Genomic DNA, 15341 nt, shown 5'->3' with positions numbered 1-15341 from the left:
CTGGCTTTATTTTTAAATGTAACGTGATTTAGGCTAATTAATTTTATCAGTGATGATTCTTAGGTGGCAGTATTTTTCAAACTTTTTGGCTATAACCGACAGTAAGAAATTCATTTAATATCATCAGCTGTGTAAATGTATATGTGTTTATGTGTAAATGTATATGTGTTTATATGTAAAGGAATATAACAATCAAGCATTTCATAACACTTAACCCTACTATTAATGATATACTCTAATATTTTGTATTCCATTTATTTTAAAAAATGTTAGTCATAATTCCACTAATGTCACAAACTGTAACTGGAAAAACACTGACTTAGGTTCCTTTCAAAAAATAAATGAGTGTAATTGATTCATCAGTTGTTGGCATATTGTTGCTTCATGAGATGATGATTATGAAAGCACTTTGTAAATTGTATACCACAGTTCAAGTAGGAATCATTTACTGAGCACACTACCTGGTGTATTGTAAGTACTATATAAATAGTGACTGGATTCTAGTAGATCTGAATATTTTGTTCTTTAGGAATCTTCCTTCAGTTTGCTTATTAGCAAGTTTCCTTCTCATGTTGAAAACATTAAGGGAAAAAAATCTAACCTGGACCCCCCAAATTATGAAATACCATTGTTAGAAATAGCGAGACTTGACTATTAATGTATCAGCCAAATAATTATACTAATAAATACTACATCTTTTCTGTTCACTTTGGTTTCACTTACTGATTTTCCGTTTCAGGAATGTCTGAATCTGAACAGGCTCTTAAAGGTACTTCTCAAATTAAATTACTCTCATCTGAAGATATAGAAGGGATGCGACTTGTATGTAGGGTAAGAGTTATTTTTTTCCCATGGGGTAGGACATGCTTCAGCAGGCATTAGACAGGAAGTCAATGGTTTGCTGGTTTATAAAGGTTATCAGATGTTATATTGTGTAAGAGTATGACTAGTCATAATTATTTTTCATAAAATTGTTAGTATTTAACTTTATACAACAGTTGATTTCTACTTAAACAGTAGATTTATACTTGAAAATTAATATGGCAGGCAATCTATAGTTAGTTGACAGTGTATATATGTAAAGTTTAAGACTTGTATAGGGTTTGGTTAAAGGTCTTGTGAAATACCTGTGGGGTATGTAGTCATGGCTGGTACTTACCAGCTAAAACGTTTTCTTTTTCTAAGAAAAAATAATGGATATGTTGAATGTTGTTCATTTGGAAATGATCCTTAAGGTTTTCATGCAGTAATTTAGGAGTGATTTAATTCTAATTTTCTTTGATTATCTTGAGGACTTTGTATTCTTACCACTTATTTGCTGTCATTATTTGAGGAAATTCATTATTCTTTTATCCCTCCTCCCTTATAGAAATGTGAGAGGACTCAGTCACCTGTAGTTAATTTTTGTTTAGATTGCTTAGGGTATACATTTTCACATAGAAGTCAGTCAGGCTTACTTATTAGGCTGTTTCCTAGTTAGCCTGATTATTTAGATAGATAGATAGACACTCAGACACATAGACAGGTAGACAGATAGGCATTACAAATACAAATGGTTTTAAAAAGAAAATTCAGGGTTGTACTATTCAAGGACAGGTTCATTTTACCCATCTTCCGCAAAGTCTAAGATAGTACAAAAGGTACAAATTACTGTTTTATTTCTTCTGAATATATTAAGTGTCCTTCTTTTACAGCTTGCTAGAGAAGTTTTGGATATCGCCGCTGGGATGATTAAACCAGGTGTAACTACTGAAGAAATAGATCATGCTGTACACTTAGTAAGAGAACTTGATTTTCATACTTTGAAAATTTTTTCACATTATTAGGTATTTTATAATTCTGAAAAATAAATAGACTTAAATTCCGAAAACATAAAGTAACTTGGCTCAGCACATTTTTACTTTGTTTCATATATGGAAAACATTCAAGTGATTATTCCCATCTTTAAGTATCTGTGTGATACTGAACTCTGAGGTGAGGTTAAAATATCTTGTTTCCAAAACCTCAAATTTTGCAAGCGTTTTAGTTTAGCTTTTATAAAATGATTACTTTTTACCAGTGTTTTATATAAAACACACCATGGTCTCTTTGTATATAAAATATCCTGAAATAAGAAAAGAATACAGCTTACAAAGCCAAATTTGTAGAAAAAGGTTCCTTGTCATACCCGTAATAAGCAAGGCGAAACACAAACTAGATATGTAGTAAATGTGATAAGGGATATCTTTATAAAGATTGCCTGTCCTTCAAAGAGAGACCTCAAGACTAGTAAATAAGTGGACACATTATATGAGATAATATATGGAAAAAAAGAGATGAAACTAGTAAATAAAACATATATGGAAAAATTACGAAACTACTCTGGTAAACAAATGTAAAAATACCTACTAAATTAGTATGTATTTTAAAGATGTTTATATACACGCTGATGTGGAAATGATGAAACTGGTACTCCTTTATATAGTGATAGTATTGTAAATGGAGACAACCCTTCTGAAAGGAAATTTGACAGTATGCCTTGAGCTATAAAAATGTTAATAATAGCAACCAGTGTCACAAAACAATGTGTATTGTTTAACGAGAAACTAATTTGCTCTGTAAACCTTCATCTAAAGTACAATAAAAATTGTTTATAATAATCTTTTATTTGGGATTCCTGATTTGGGAAATTGTTCTGTGTTATAATTATAAAATATATGCACTAGTAGCATTTTGAACGCTTTCTGTGTGCCAGGTCCTCTTTTAAGTGCTTGTTTTTACGTTAACTCATTGAATTCCCCAGCAGTCCCATTACATAAAAAAATACTATTATTATCTCCATTTTATAGATAAGGAAACTGAAGAGGCTAATTAACTTGCTGAAGGTTATATGACTTACAAGTTATGGAGTTGGCATTTTGAACCAAGGCTTTCTGATTCTGTGTGTCCTTAACCACTGTTTATACTATGAAAGTATAGCCCTAAATGAGGGAAAAACCACAGGCATGGTGTTATTGGTTGTACTATTTTTTAGCCCTGGTAGTGTGGTAGTTAAGGGCTACAGATGAAAACCAAAACATTGCCAGTTTGAATCCACTGTGTCCTGTAGGGTCTCTGTGAGTCAGAATTGACTCGATGACAGTGAGGTTTTTTTTTTTTAAATGAATTGAAATTTCTAATTATGGTGGAATTGCCAGTGAAATTATGGAGTATTCCATAAATGGTACCTATATGCAACCATTAAAAAATTATTAGTTTGAAGACTGTGCGGCAATACTGAAAGAGAAATTATCTATGCTGTGATTTGTTGTCGTGTGCCGTCAAGTGGATTTTGACTCAGTGACCATGTAGGGCAGACCCCTGTGGGGCCACTATGAGCCAGAGTCTACTCAACAGCAGTGGGTTTGGTTTTTCATTTTAGGACAGAGTAGAACTGCCCTCATAGGGTTTCCTAGGCTATAATCTTTATAGAAGCAGATTGCCACATCTTTCTCCCGCAGAGTGGCTAGTAGGTTCTAACTGCTAACCTTTTGGTTAGCAGCCGAGTGCTTAAACACTGTGCCACCAGGCTCCTTATGCTGTGATTACCACTGTGTAAAAATACCCAAGTAAAATGAGACTTGTTATGGAAAGCCAGGCTATTTTCCAAGAGTCCCTTTGTTCCACATGAAGAGAGTGATTGAAATGTCTCTGGAAGTACTTTACCGTTTCATTGTATTAGCATTCATTTCTTGGCAAAGGGACCTAGATTTGTTTTTATATAAGAAATTATAATTACATTGAAAGAACTTGTTAATATTTAAATACAATTTCTTTTTCGTAAGTAATTCTAATTCTAAAGTAGAAGAATCTTCATATATAACATTTATATATATTTGTAATATGTAATATGTGAATTTACTTTTCCTTTGTAATCAACAGTAAACTGGTTTGCGTACAGTCTGTCTGGCACAAACCCTATTGCATACTGTTTATGATAATATTTACTATCATTTTATAATAAAATATTTTAAAAGTTCTGTTCTAATAAAATATTTTAAAAGGTGCATCTGTCCAACAAATTTTTCAACTCAGCTAAAAAATCTGATTCATGAGAGAATGTCATAAAACTGCATAGAAATTAACGTTTCCTTTTGCATATTCCAAATTATTTTTCCGTACTTTCCGTTATTATAGGCGTGCATCACAAGAAATTGTTATCCTTCTCCCCTGAATTATTATAATTTTCCAAAGTCTTGTTGTACCTCAGTGAATGAAGTTATTTGCCATGGAATTCCAGATAGACGGCCCTTGCAAGAAGGTGATATTGTAAATGGTAAGAATATATAAATGTAAATTTTGTCACCATGAGCAAAGAAATGACAAGATTTTGGGAGTCTGATAAAGTGATGTGTGTTTTCCTGATTTGCTTCCTGTGCTTAATTTCTGTGGTTTCATATTTAAAATTTAGTCTTACTCAGAATTCTACTGAAACTTTTTTAATGTTTCTGTGCATATTTTAAGATAACGCTAGTGATCTGTTTGGTACAGTATGCATTTTTTTTAATGCAGATTATCTCATATATGATTGGTAAATAGATGAAAGATGTTAGTTTATGTGGAAGTCATGTTAATTCAAGTGTAATTTTTTTTCCCCAGTCCACTAATGGTTTGAAGAGATCAGGGCAGGTGTTCTTACAGTTAAAGAGAAACCCTTAGTAATATATGAAGACTTTAAGACAGAAAGCTAAAAATCCTGCAGTAGAATCTTCCTTTAGTGTAAAAAGTTCAGAAAGTGGCTTTATGGAACATTGTATTAAGCTGTCTTGGGAAGCTGCAGGTGTAGAAGAAGAAGGTACAGGTTCCCCTAAATGATACATATGTATATCTTTAATAATTTTATTTATTTTGTTCTGTTGTTGAGAATATATATAGCAAAACAAACACCACAAATCCAACAGTTTCTGCATGTTCCATTTAGTGACATTGATTATGCTCTTTGAGTTGTGTAACAGTTCTCACTCCTTTTCTGAGTTGTTCCTCCCCCATTAACATATACTCATTGGCCCCCAAGGATTTTTATCTAATCTTTCAAGTTGCTGTTGTCAGTTTAATCCCATGTAAATAGTTCTTAAAAGACCGTAGTGTTCAAGGCAGACATTTTTTTTTTACTAATTAAGCTAAACTGGTATTTGGTTTTAAGACTTCAGGAAATATTTTTGGTATAAGGTCTAAAGATTATTTCAGGGTGATAGTTTCCAGGATTCATCCAACCTTCATGGCTCCAGGATGTCTGGTGTCCATGAGAGTTTGAAATTCTGTTCTGATTTTCACCCTTTTGATCAGGATTCTTCTATGGAATCTTTGATCAAAGTGTTCAGTAATGGTATCTAGGCACCAGCCAGTTCTTTGGGTCTCATGGCAGAGGAGGCAATTGTTCATGGAGGCATTTAGCAACACATTTCATATCGTCCTCTTATTATCGACTCTCCATCTTCCTTTGTTCCAGGTGAATAAAGACCAATTGTTGTGCCTTGAAGGGCCGCTTGAAAACGTTTAAGATCCTATGCACTATGCATCAAACTAAGAGGTAGAACAGAGGCACTGAACATGTTATTAGACCAGTTAACTGGGATGTCCCATGAAACTATTACCCTAAACCTCCAAACCAAGGAATCAAAGCCCATGGGGGTATTTAGTTGTATATAAGCAGCCTCAGCAGCTACTCCTTTTTTTTTTTGGTCGTTGTTGTAAATGTATCTATCACAGAACTTTTGCCAGTTGAACGTTTTATAGGTGTACAACTTATTGACAGCAGTTACTGTAATTGGCTGTGCAACCCTCTCCTTAAAACCTGATACTGCCTTCACCACCACTCCCCCTTCTCTCTCTCCCTCCCACCCTTGGTAACCACAAATAAACTTTGGTCTGTATACATTTCTCTTTTCTTGTCTTTTTATGTAAGTGAGGTCATACAATATTTGTCCTTTTGTGATTGACTTATTTCACTCAGCATAATGTCTTCCAGCTCCATCGATATTGTAGCACATATCAATACTTTATTTCTCCTACTGGCTGAGTAGCACTCCATTGTACCACATTTTGTTTATCCAGTCATCTGTTGATGTGCATTTAGGTTGTTTCTACCTTTTGGCTATTACGAATAGTGCTGCGATGAACATTGATGTTCAAATCTCCGAGTCTCTGCTTTCAAGTCTTTTGGATGTATACCTAGAAGTGCAATTGCTGGGTCATATGGTAGTTCTCTTTCTAGTTTTTTGAGGAACAGTCACACTGTTTTCCATAATGGCTATAGCATTTTGCATTCACACCAGCAATGAGTAGGGGCTCCAGTTCCCCACATGTTCGCTAACATTTGTTATTCTCTGATTTTTTCTTTTTAAATTGTGTAGCTCATTGTGGTTTTGATTTGCATCTCTCTAATGGCTAATATCACTGAGCATCTTTTCATGTGTTTGGTGGCTATTTGAATGTCCTCTTGAGTGAAATGTCTATTAAAGTCCTTTGTCCATTTTATGATTGGGTTGTCTTTTTGTTGTTAAGGGGCCAAAGTTTTACATCTATTTTGGTTATTAGATTCTTGTCAGATATGTTGTTTGCAAAGATATTCTCCCAGTTGGTAGCTTCTTTTCACTTTTTTGATAAAGTCTTTTGATGAACAAATTTTTAAATTTTTTATGAGGTCCCATTTATTTATTTTGTCTTTTGCTGTTTGTGCTTGTGTTATTAGATAATTCATTGTTCAAAGCTAGGCTTGACAGCTTTGCCTCTGCTTTTTCTTCTAAGAATTTTATGGCTTTAGCTTACTCATTTAGGTCCTTAACCCATCTTGAATTAAATGGATCCTGCGAAGCATGGATCTTGTTTGATTTTTCTGCACGTGGAAATCCAATTTTCCCAGCACCATTTATTGAAGAGACTCTTCTTTCTCCATCAGATAGACTTACCACCCTTGTCAGAAATCAGTCGGCCAAAGATGTGTGGGTTTATTTCTGGACTCTCAATTCTGTTGCATTGGTCTGCGTCTGTTGTTATACCAGTACCAGGCTGTTTTGATTACTGTAGCTGTACAGTATGTTTTAAAATCAGGAAGTATGAATCCTCCTACTTAGTTCTTCTCTTTCAACATTGCTTCAGCTGTTCGAGGCCTCATGCTATTCCACATAAAGTTCAGGATTGGTTTTTCTCTTTCTATAAAGGAGGTTGTTGAATTTTGATCAAGATTGCATTGAATCTGTAGATCACTTTGGGTAGCATTGACATCTTACCGATATTAAGTCTTCCACTCCATGAACAGGGTACATTTTTCCAGTTATTTAAGTCTTCTTTAATCTCCATCAGCGGTGTTTTATAGTTTTCGTTGGATAAATCTTTCATGCCCCTGGTTAGACTTATTCCTAGGTATTTTATTCTCTTAGATCCTCTTGTAAATGGAATTGTTTCCCTAATTTCCCTTTCAGATTTCTCATTGCTCGTGGGTAGAAAGCCAATTGATTTTTGTTTGTTGACCTCGTACCCTACAACTTTACTAAGTTCCTCTCTTAGCGCTAGAAGTTTTCTTGCGCATCTTTGGGATTTTCTATTTGTAGGATCATATCTTCTGTGACTAGAGATAATTTTACTTCTTGTTTTCCAGTCTGGATACCTTTTATTTCTTTTTCTTGTCTTATTGCTCTGGCTAGGACTTCTAGTACAATATTGAATAGAAGTGGTGAGAGTGGGCACACTTGTTTCTGGTATCAAGAGGAAAGCTCTTAGTCTTTCTCCATTAAGTGTAATATTGGCTGCTGGCTTTTTATTTACATCCTGGATCTTACTGAGGAATTTCCCTTCTATTCTGAAAATTTTTAGGGCTTTCATCAAGACAGGGTGTTGAATTTTATCAGATGCTTTTTCTGCATCCATAAAGATGATCAGTGGTTCTTTTTCTTTGTTCTGTTGTTGTGATACATTACGTTGGATTGATTTTCTGTTGTTGAACCATCCCTGTATTCCTGGAATAAATCCCACTTGGTCGTGGTGTGTGACTTTTCATATGGTGTTGGATTCTCTTTGCTAATATTTTGTTGAGGATATTGCATCTATATTCATTAGATATACTGTGTCTATATTTATTAGAGATACTGGCCTATAGTTTTCTTGTGGTGTCTTTTTCTGGTTTGGGAATCAGAGTTATGTTTGCTCATAGAATAAGTTAGGGTCTATTCCTTGTTTCTCTGTCTTTTGGAAGAGTTTTAACAGTATTGGTGTCAATTCTTTAACTATTTGATAGAATTCCCTAGTGAAGTCGTCTGGTCCAGGCCTTTTTTTGTTGGGAGATTTTCGATCACTGATTTGTTCTCTTCACTTCTTATGGGTCTCTTGAGACTTTCTGTTTCTTCTTGAGTCAGTTTGGATAGGTTGAATGTTTCTAAGAGTTTATCCATTTCACCTAAGTCATCCAGATTGGTACTATACAGATGTTCATAACATTCTGCCATGTTGTTCGTGTTGTTAGGTGCTGTCGAGTCAGTTCTGACTCATAGACACCCTGTGAACAACAGAAGGAAATGTTGCCTGGTCCTGTACCATCCTTACAGTCATTGCTATCTTTTGAGCTCATTGTTATAGCCACTGTGTCAGTCCATCTTGTAGAGGGTTGTTATGGATTGAATTGTGTCCCCCCAAAATGTATACCATCTCAGATGGGTCATGGTTCCTAGTGTTGTGTGATTGCCTACCATTTTGTCATCTGATGTGATTTTCTTGTGTTGTAAATCTTGCCTCTGTGATGTTAATGGGCAGGATTAGAGGCAGTTATGTTAATGAGGCAGGACTCAATCTACAAGATCAGGTTGTATTTTAAGTCAATCTTTTTTGAGATATAAAAGAGAGAAACAAGCAGAAAGACAGGGGGACCTCATACCACCAGGAAAGCAGCACTTGAAGCAGAACGTATCCTTTGGACCCGGGGTCCCTGTGCCTGAGAAACTCCTAGACCAGGGGTTGATTGATGACAAGGACTTTCCCTCAGAGCCAACAGAGAGAGAAAGCCTTCCCCTAGAACTGACACCCTGAATTTGGACTTCTAGCCTACTAGACTGAGAGTAAATTTCTCTTTGTTAAAGCCATCCACTTATGGTATTTCTGTTATAGCAGCAATAGATAACTAAGACATGGTCTTACACTTTTTCACTGACCCTCTGTCTTACTGGCCCCTCCTGCTAAGATGTCCAAAGTCCGTGAGACAAAGTTGTGCCGTCCTCGCCTTCCATGGAGCACTCTGGCAGTATTTCCTCCGAGATAAGACTTGTTCGTTCTTCTGGTAGTACATGGTATATTCAGTATTCTTCACCAACACCATAATTTAAAGGCATCAGTTCTTCCTCAGTCTTCTTTATTCATTATCCAGCTTTCGTATGCATGTGAGGCGATTGGAAACATTGTGGCTTGGGTCAGGCTCACCTTAGCCCTCAAAGTGACGTCTTTGCTTTTCAACACTTTAAATGATGTCTTTTGCAGCAGATTTGCCCAATGCAATATACATCGTTAGATTTCTTGACCGCTACTTCCATAGGCATTGATTGTGGATCCGAGTAAAATGAAATCCTCGACAACTTCAGTATTTTCTCCATTTATCATGATGTTGCTTATTGGTCTAGTTGTGAGGATTTTTGTTTTCTTTATGTTGAGGTGTAATTCTTATTGAAGGCTGTTGGCTTTGATTTTCATCAGTAAGTACTTCAAGTTATAATTCTCTTTATTTCTGTTGGGTCAGTTGTAATGTCCCCTCTTTCATTTTTTATTTTAGTTACTGGCATCTTTTCTTTGTCAGTCTGGCTAAAGGTTTGTCAATTTTATTGATCTTTCCAAAGAATCAACTTCTGGTTTCATTGATTCTTTCTGCTATGTTCTATGTTTTCTGGGTTTATGTTCTTTGTTATTTCCTTGCTTCTGGTAGATTTAGGCTTGGTTCTTTCTTTTTCTAGGAGTTGTTGAGTTAGTTTTTTAATTTGAAGTCTTTTATCATATAGGCTTTTATTGCTGTGAGTTTCCCTGTGAGTACTATATTCTATAACCTTTGGTATGATGTGCTTTCATTTTCGTTTGACTCTAAGAAATTTGTGATTTCTCTTATATTTTTTCTCGATCCTTTGACAGTTTGATAGTGTGCTGTTTAATATCCGGAAACCCTGGTAGCATAGTGGTTAAGTACTATGGCTGCTAACCAAAAGGTCAGCAGTTTGAATTTGCCAGGTGCTCCTTGGAACCCTGTGGGGCAGTTCTACTCTGTCTTGTAGGGTTGCTATGAGTTAGAATTGACTTGTCAGCAGTGGATTTTTGGTTTCATTTAATATCCATATTTTTGTATATTTTGCCTTTTTTTTCTGTTATGGATTTCTAGCTTCATTTCATTGTGGTCAGAGAAAATACTTTGTATGGTTTCAATCTTTTTAAATTTATCAAGATTTGCTCTGCGATCTAATGTGGTCTATCTTAGAATGGTCCACGTGCACTGGAGTAGAATATATATTGTGCTGTTTTGGGATGGAGTGTTCTATATATGTCTGTTAAGTCTAGTTGTTTGTAGTGTCATTCATATCCTCTGTTTCCTTGTTGATCTTCTTTCTAGATGTTCTATTAAATATTTAAAGTGGTGTATTGAAGTCAGTAACTATTATTGTAGTACTGGTGGCACAGCGGTTAAAGTGTTCGACTGCTAACTGAAAGGTTGATGGCTCAAACCCACCAGCCACTGTGCGGGAGAAGAATGTGATAGTCTGCCTCTGTAAAGATTTACAGCCTTGGAAACCCTATGGGGCAGTTGTACTCTGTCCAGTAGGGTCACTGTGAGCTGCAGTTGATTTGATGGCAATGAATTTGTTTGTTTAACCTCCTTTTCCCTTCAGTTCTGTCAATGTTTGCTTTATATACTTAGGTCCGCCAGTGTTGAGCGTGTATATATTTATGTTTGTTAAATATTCTTGATGAATTGACCCTTTTATCAGTATATAGTGTCCATCTTTATCTCTTCTGACATTTTGTCTGGCATTAAGATTACCACCCCAGCTCTCTTTTGGTTTTAATTTGCATGGAATATTTTTTTTTTTCATCCTTTCGCTCTCACCATATTTCTGTCTTTGGGTTTAAGGTGTGTCTCTTGTAAACAGCATATAGTTGTTTCATGTTTTTTAATCCATTCTGCCACTCTCTGCCATTTAATTGTAGGATTTAATCCATTTACATTTAGTGTAATTACTGATAAGAAGTGACTTGTTTGTGTGTTTTAAACTTTCGTTGTCCTTTACTACTGCTTGCTTTTGTGTTTTGTTGGTTTATTGTGGTGTGCCTTTTTGGTTCCCTTTTCCTTACTGTATGTTTTTTATATATTTTCTTGATGGGTACCATGATTATTACATTTAACAACTTGTATTTATAACATTGTAGGGTAAGTTGGTACCAACTTAACTTCAGTAACATACAAGAAATTCTGTATACCATTCCTCCCCACCTTTTGTTGTTTCTTATCACTAATTATGTCATTATAGTTCATGTGTCCTGTAATATAATTTTATCCTTGCTTTTTTTTATATTTGTTATTAAAAACATGAAGGACAAAACATTTAGGATTATCAAGCATAAGTACCTTATTACTAGCCTTTATACTTGTCCATGCATTTCCCTTTATTAGGGATTTTTCTTTTTTTGTATAGCTTTGAATTGCTTTCTGTTATCTTTTCCTTTCCATCTATAGAACTTACATTAGTATTTTTTTGTAGAGCAGGTCTAGTGGAAATGAACTTTCTAAACTTATGTTTGTCTAGGAATTTTAATTTCACCCTCACCCTTGAATGATGTTTCACTTGTTACAGTACTCTCTTGTTGACCTTTTTTTTTCTTTCAGCACTTTAAATATTACTCCATTGCTTTCTGGCCTCCACTGTTTCTGAGTAGCAGTTGGCATTTAATCTTATTGGGGATTCTTTGTATATGACTGTTTGCTTTCAGGATTCTTTCTTTATCTTTACTTTTTGAGAACCTGACTATGATGTGTGTTGGTGTAGTTCTCTATGTGTTTATCCTGCTCGGGGTTCTTTGAGCTTCTTTGTAGATTCATGTCGTTTTTGTCATTTCTTCAAATATTCTTTCTTTCCCTTTCACTCATGTCCTTCTGGAATTCCCCTGATGCGCATATTAGGTATTTTGTTGTTGTCCCATAATTCCATTAAACTGCTATGCCTTCTTGAACCTCCATTCTTGTTGCTCTTCAGTGTCTGTAATTTTAACTATCTTATCCTGTAATTTGATGCCTGTTTCTTCTTTCTGATTAAATATGTTGGTAAGTCCTGTTGTGTTTCTCATTTCAGTTATTGTCCCTGTCAATTTCAATATCTCTTTTTTTAGATCCTGATTTTGTTCGTTCATTGTTTCCTTTATTTCTTTTACCTCTTTGTGTTTTTCTTTAACTTTTTATTATGTTTAATGTTGTATTCTATTTTTTCATTATTTGGTCATTTCTCAATGAGCTTTCACTCCCTTTATTGTGTTCATTTGAATGGGCCATTATCTCTCTGTTCTTTGTGTGTCTTGTGAATTTTTGAGGGTTTCACTTTCCCAGTTTTCTCCAGTATTTGATATTTTTGCCCATTCTACTTTCTGCCAGAAACTCTTAGGCAGGCAGAGCCTTTGGCCTTCGTTTATCATTTCCTCTCCCTCTCTGTAATAGCTCCTTCTCCCTTCCTGGTTTAATTGGGATTTAAAAGTTCCAGATTTTGATTTTCAACTTTCAGTCTCTCCCAAACACACTAGAGAACATGCAGTGGTCAGTCTGTCCACCAGTTGGCACTACTACTCAGGCAAGATGTCAATAAATCTGGGGCTGGCACTACCCAGAAGGACCTCTGAGAGATCTGTTTTGTTGGTTTCAGAGCCTCACTGACCCTGGGGTTGTTGGGGGAGAGTCTCCACTTAGGTGACCCACCTCCTGACTCCAGTGTAGGAAACCTTCTGTAGGAGTTCATATCAGTCCAGCAGCTGACATTTACTTGTTGTGGGAGGTGTTGTCACACTCTGAACAGACCCCTGGGGAGGTCAACCTTATTGCTGTCAGAGTCATGTCCCCAACTCCTCTCTGTAGTATGTTGGCTGTGGGTGTCGCCTCCACTAAAGATGCCTGCCTCCTAGCACTTAAGCAGCCTCAGTCAGCAGTCCTCAGCACCGACCAAAAGGGGGAGCAGACAGACCTGACTTGACTCCCCAGGTGGTCTGTCCTGTTGGTTTGAGACGTCTGACCTGCTGGGTGGATGAGGAAGCAGGTAGAGTATTGACTGTGGGAGCAGACTCACTGCATCGGTCTTCTGCATCGTTTGGCAGTAGGCTTGCAGCCGATATTGTCCAGGTGGGAGTGATGCTGCCACACTTCAAACAGGAGCCCTGGGAAGTCTGTCTCGTTGATTTTACAGCAGAAGCTTGGGGTCCTGTCTCTTTGTACAGGCAGAGGCTGTGGTGGTTAGCGAAGCGGACTCCTTTTCTGGGGCTACTTCCCCAGTTCACAGCAGCCGTGGCTGAGGGGGAGGGGTCAGGGATGATGAGAGAAGTGATTTTCCTACACTGTGTGACTCAATGTTGATTCCTTGATTCTTGCCTGTTTGCAGTTCCCTGCTACTTTCCTCTGCTCCCTGATTCAGAGTCTCTTAAAGCTGAGCATTGTTTCCTTATTGTATTTGTGGGGGATGGCGGGGGTGGAACGATGGCATATCTATTCCGCCATCACCTCAGAATCTTTAAATGATACATTTAATACTTATGAAATCAGTCTCTTTAATAATCAAATATCTTTAAGGACCTACATATTAAATCAAGGAAGCACAAGTTCAAGTGTTAAAGGCTATGGAAAATGGACCGACTGTGATGTAGTCTATGATTGATAGCAGTTTTTCATATAAACCTTGTTGTTTTTAGCATATGCTGAATGTGTGAGGTTTTCTTAGGACCGTACATGTGGTGTTGGAGCTGAAACACAAATACTGTGATATTGGAGGTTGGATGAAGTGTATGGTTCCAAAATACTCATTTTATGTGCTCTCTAGATATATATTTAGTGTATGATAGTGGTGTACTAGTAACCTGTATTTCTTAAACATGAGGAAAATGAGAAGGATGAATATTTACAAATAAATGAAAGCCAACAGAGTTTTTATTTTAAAGAGTGTGGAACCGTGTATGTCTATTTACTTATTTCTTAGGAGGAGGAAGAAACTCGTTAAAGATAAATATGTAAAAGCAGTGTTTTGTTTTTAATGTCAAGATGTAGCAAAATCTTTAATTTAATGTCACTAACTCTGCTTATTGATCTTGTGTTATTATATCCTGAATACATTTTTTCTTCTGCCACAAATAATCTAATTAATTCTATGAGAGTATAAAAACCTTCCATCTGCCTTGTGCTGTGTCCATATCACTGTTCTACGGAGCGAGTTTAATTGCATTAAAGGCAAAAAGTTCTATTGGGCAATAACTACCCATCCGTTGGTGTCTATTTTGAGAAATCAATTTATCTTTTTCATTAAGCTGCTTGCTGCTGTAATGTTTGAAAGTACTAAAGTTCTGTTTTGAAATAAAAACAGAAGTGATTTTTATATTTGCGTATTCTTTTGCAGTGGATATCACTCTTTATCGCAATGGTTATCATGGGGACCTGAATGAGACGTTTTTTGTTGGAGATGTGGATGAGGGAGCACGGAAGCTAGTCCAGACCACGTATGAGTGCCTGATGCAAGCTATCGATGCAGGTCAGCCTCAGTGCTAGGTGCTCCCTGGTACTGCCCTACCTTGGTGGGCAACAAATGACTCGGCACTGCAGTGTACATTTCTTGTACTAACAGTTTCGCCTCTACCCTACCTGAGTTAACATAAGGTTTTAATAAGTTTAAGGATGAATTTGAGAATCCTTTGAGGAGAATCGTTATCAAGGGATTAGGATGGAAAACCTGGTGGTGTAGTAGTTAAGAGCTATGGCTGCTAACCAACAGGTTGGCAGTTTGAATCCAGGTGCTCCTTGGAAACCCTATGGGGCAGTTTTACTCTGTCCTATAGGGTTGCTATGACTCAGAATCGACTCGATGGCAACGTGTGTAGTTTTTTTTGGGGGGGGGGGAGCTGATGAGGATGAACCAGAGATCCCTTAGCACCTTTTAGCTCTCCTGTGATTTATTTTCCTTTTCTTTGACTGATAAGTGTCAAGGTGTATATAGGTAGTTCTTGAGTAACAATTTTTATTTCTGCTTTCAACTAAAGTATTCTTATTATATAAAAAAAGTAGAACAAGACTGAAGATTATGACAGCAAAAGGAGTAAACTTCCTTTACACTTAACTTCCCTCT

The 15341-nt window shown here is 36.3% G+C and overlaps 1 protein-coding gene across 2 annotated transcripts in view; it reads left to right on the top strand.

Moving 5' to 3' along the window:
• Positions 1-15341, top strand: part of METAP1 (methionyl aminopeptidase 1) — an 89311-nt gene that overhangs the window by 61755 nt on the left and 12215 nt on the right. For both annotated transcript variants that reach the window (XM_003410422.4, XM_023548523.2), the window contains exons 5-8: positions 740-831; positions 1695-1778; positions 4156-4294; positions 14619-14750. In XM_003410422.4, the coding sequence (XP_003410470.1) occupies positions 740-831; positions 1695-1778; positions 4156-4294; positions 14619-14750 (447 nt within the window). The remainder of the gene's footprint in view (positions 1-739; positions 832-1694; positions 1779-4155; positions 4295-14618; positions 14751-15341) is intronic.

Source organism: Loxodonta africana, chromosome 5, assembly GCF_030014295.1.
Source record: "Loxodonta africana isolate mLoxAfr1 chromosome 5, mLoxAfr1.hap2, whole genome shotgun sequence".
NCBI classification, from domain to species: Eukaryota; Metazoa; Chordata; class Mammalia; order Proboscidea; family Elephantidae; genus Loxodonta; species Loxodonta africana.
Note: the sequence above shows the minus strand (reverse complement) of the source record. Positions and strands in the feature narration are given on the sequence as shown.